Source organism: Littorina saxatilis, linkage group LG12, assembly GCF_037325665.1.
Source record: "Littorina saxatilis isolate snail1 linkage group LG12, US_GU_Lsax_2.0, whole genome shotgun sequence".
Classification (NCBI taxonomy): Eukaryota; Metazoa; Mollusca; class Gastropoda; order Littorinimorpha; family Littorinidae; genus Littorina; species Littorina saxatilis.
The window spans coordinates 42592374-42595623 of NC_090256.1; the positions used below are offsets into that span (position 1 = coordinate 42592374).

General features: G+C 43.2%; 1 protein-coding gene across 1 annotated transcript in view; it reads right to left on the reverse strand.

Annotated features, from left to right (window-relative positions):
- The window catches only part of LOC138983101 (uncharacterized), a 99188-nt gene extending 96232 nt beyond the window's left edge, over nucleotides 1-2956 (reverse strand). The window contains exon 1 of the mRNA XM_070356509.1: nucleotides 1382-2956. Within this exon, the coding sequence (XP_070212610.1) occupies nucleotides 1382-2048 (667 nt within the window). The 5' untranslated portion in view covers nucleotides 2049-2956. The remainder of the gene's footprint in view (nucleotides 1-1381) is intronic.
- Nucleotides 2957-3250: the final 294 nt, after the last annotated feature.

Here is a 3250-nt window from a genome sequence, read left to right on the forward strand (position 1 = left end):
TAGTATTTTGTGTACAGAATTAATTTCATGAAGAGCACTGGTCCCTTTTTCGAAAATTAATTCATCAACAAAATCCAACTCCCCACAGCAAGCAGTCATGGTGTTGATTGTTGGTATGTGACCAAGTGGAAGAGTAGTCTGATCCCATGTAGAAGCCAGGACGGATCTGAGACGATGAGCCGATCCGTTTTAGCGAGGCGGAGTGTGCCTTTAATGTTTTTATCACCAAGCGCACTTCCTGTTCTCATCAACATAAACATTATACTAACATTTTTCTTGATGCTAAAAGGAAAGAGAAACTCGCTTTTGCTCTCGATATAAACAGTATATCTTCAGATTGTGCTCGATGTAAAAGTAATGCTATCTGCGAATCTCTTCCTCTCGGGAGTTATAATGCAAAAGAATTGTTTTCTTTATTTGGTTTATTTTGGCAATGTTCAGCATTATCATCTATGATCAACACACCACGCGTAGACCAAGCAGACGGCGAGATCAGACTAAATAAACACTCCCCTGATGCATGATTCATAATAAGATGGAGAAGAAGAAAAAAGACTGTAAGAAGAAAGACAGACAACTAGACAGACAAGAAAAAAAGGACAAAATTAGGAGCAGGAAGAAGTTGTTAGTGTTAAATCCAGTCAACATGAATTACAAACAAGTCAAAAACAAAGCGAAAGTACATACACAGCAAAATGATTAAACCTATTAAGAAAAATGCAACAGGGAAGAAGTAAAAACGCAAGCAACAGCGAAAAGACATGAAGAATAGTTAGCGGTAAACAATCAAACAAATCAGCGTTCGAGAAGATTAAAACGGGACACAATCACACAAACAAACATAGAAATATCAATTCATAAGAAAATAAACGGCCATTCAAAGTGGGAACCATCACACAACATAGGGTCGGTCGGGTAACCGGACATTCTGATTTTGTTGTTGATTTTATCCCCCGGGGGGTATTCTCCGCAAAATAAATCCCTGTAAAGATTTGTCATTTCCTATTTAACAATAACAATAACAATAACAGCACTTTATTGTCCATTAAAATATTACATAAAAATGGAAATTTTTCTTCGGCACACCCTGTCTGCCTGTAAACGATTATAACAACAATTGTATAGGACGACACACATAAAACATAAAACATAAAAGGGATACATTTTTTTTTATTTGAAGGATAAAAATTAATGTCTAGATTTGGCAGAAAAAAATAGGGTCGATCGGAGAACCGGAAACTCTCATTGTTTTGTTGGGGGGGGGGGGGTGGAGGGAGGAGGGAGGTTATTGCATACAAAAGCCTGCAGGATTTGTGGGGATTTAATATAATGGTCAAGGCAGAAAGGAAGGTATAATATAACGGACGCCACAAAGCCTTACCGTGCGGACCATTTTGGTCAATGTAGGATGGACAAGCGATGGTGGCCGTGTCCCCCGCCTGCGTGGCCCGGAAACACCCGAACCCGTCCCACGTGCTCGGACACGCCGCGTTGCCATGGACACCCGCCTGTCTCGCCCGGCGGAATCCGGAGTCGGTGCGGACACTTCCTGAAACAGTTTGCACCGCGTAGGGCGAGGTAGGGACTCCAGGGTTCACGCTGTGGGGGTGCAGCGTCTCCGATCCCTCCAGACCTCCCCCAGGGTTCAACGTTCGGAAGGATATTCCACCCACAGTCCCCTGTTCGTGCGTCACTGAACGCCCTTGCGTCAGAGGAAACGACGGTGGTTGTGACGTCAGAGAAGCTGACTGGTCCTTGCAGCACTGTTCCGCGGCACGACAGCAGGCGGTCCACTTGTCGCACGCCACCTGGTCCAGTGTGGCACACACCTGGTCCACAACCTGGGGGTCATCCACGTTGGCCTGGAGGGTCAGCCCCGGGGGGTGGGGGGAGGAGGGGAGGGCCCTGAGGATGTGGGCGTTGGGCATCTGGGAGGCGAAGGAGGGCGAGTAGTCGTGGAAGAGGTAGGTGTAGCACATGGAGCACGACCACAGCTTGAAGAAGGACACGTTGAACTCCCCGAAACGATCGCGACACGCCACCTCCATGGTCCTCGGCACACTCACCACAACAAAATAAAACCAAACAACTTGAAATACAGACTTGGGTCCCGAACAATCTCAATTGAACCTACTTCGGCGTCGTGTGCTGAAACTAAACAGCTGCTTCAAACTGAGTCCCGAAAAATCTCAGTTGAACTTACTTAGGCGTCGTGTGCTGTGAAACTAAACAACTTAAGCCTGGGTTCCAAACAATCTCAGTTGAACTTACTTCGTCGTCGCTTGTTTTTGCGAAGGGTACTTCAAGTAAGTTGCTGTAATAGGCCTCTGTAATAGGCCTCTATAATAGGCCTCTGTAATAGGCCTCTGTAATAGGCCTCTGTAATAGGCCTCTGGACGTAAAGTCCGTCGTTGTCAAGCTTAAGCCATGTGTGATCAACTTGTGAAAAGGAATGTTGAAATCATGCTGAAAGATCCAAGCATGTAAGCTCCATCGTGATCCAGGCATCTAAAGAAGGATTAGCAGCCTCCAACGTCGTCAGAAGAGTAGCGAGAGAACGAGCCTCACTGAGTCAGTTTCAACACGCTTGTGTCTGAAACAATCTGAACAGGTTCTAACGTGACGTGTCGTTTTCGTTTTCGTTTTCGACACAATAATCGCAAATGTTTCAAGCGTAACGATGTCAATTTTGATAACACTCGAAAAGATCCCAGCATCCATTGCTCAATATATGACCTGATTTTCTCATTCCTCCAGTTGACATGATATCTTGCAGAGTGTTCTCACAAACTCCCAAGTCATTATCGCAGCTGGAAGAATATAACCGAGTGTCTTGAACGATCCTGGTATGCAGTTTCCACCGGCTGAAATCAGAAATCGATAGACTGTTAACAATTACAAATTCAAGACTCAAAATAAAAGACGAGTTAGTGAATGAAACATTGAGTAAAATATATATTTTTTTTTTACATTCTCAAAAATGCTTTGTATTATATTTTTTGAACTGTCAATTTTTTAAATATTTTATTTTAATGTTCAATGTTTACCAGTTGAGTTGTAGCTAGATGTTACTAAATAAAACAAAAAAAACATACACACAATTGCTTTAGTTTCAGTTATCATTACAGCTCGATAAAATGTATATTCTTTTAACTTTCATGGTAACATTCTCTTAGGCGGGTTCTCTCAGTTTTGTTATCGCTACGAGTCTTTACCGTTCTTAATTTTACAGCCTCAGAGAAAGAACGCA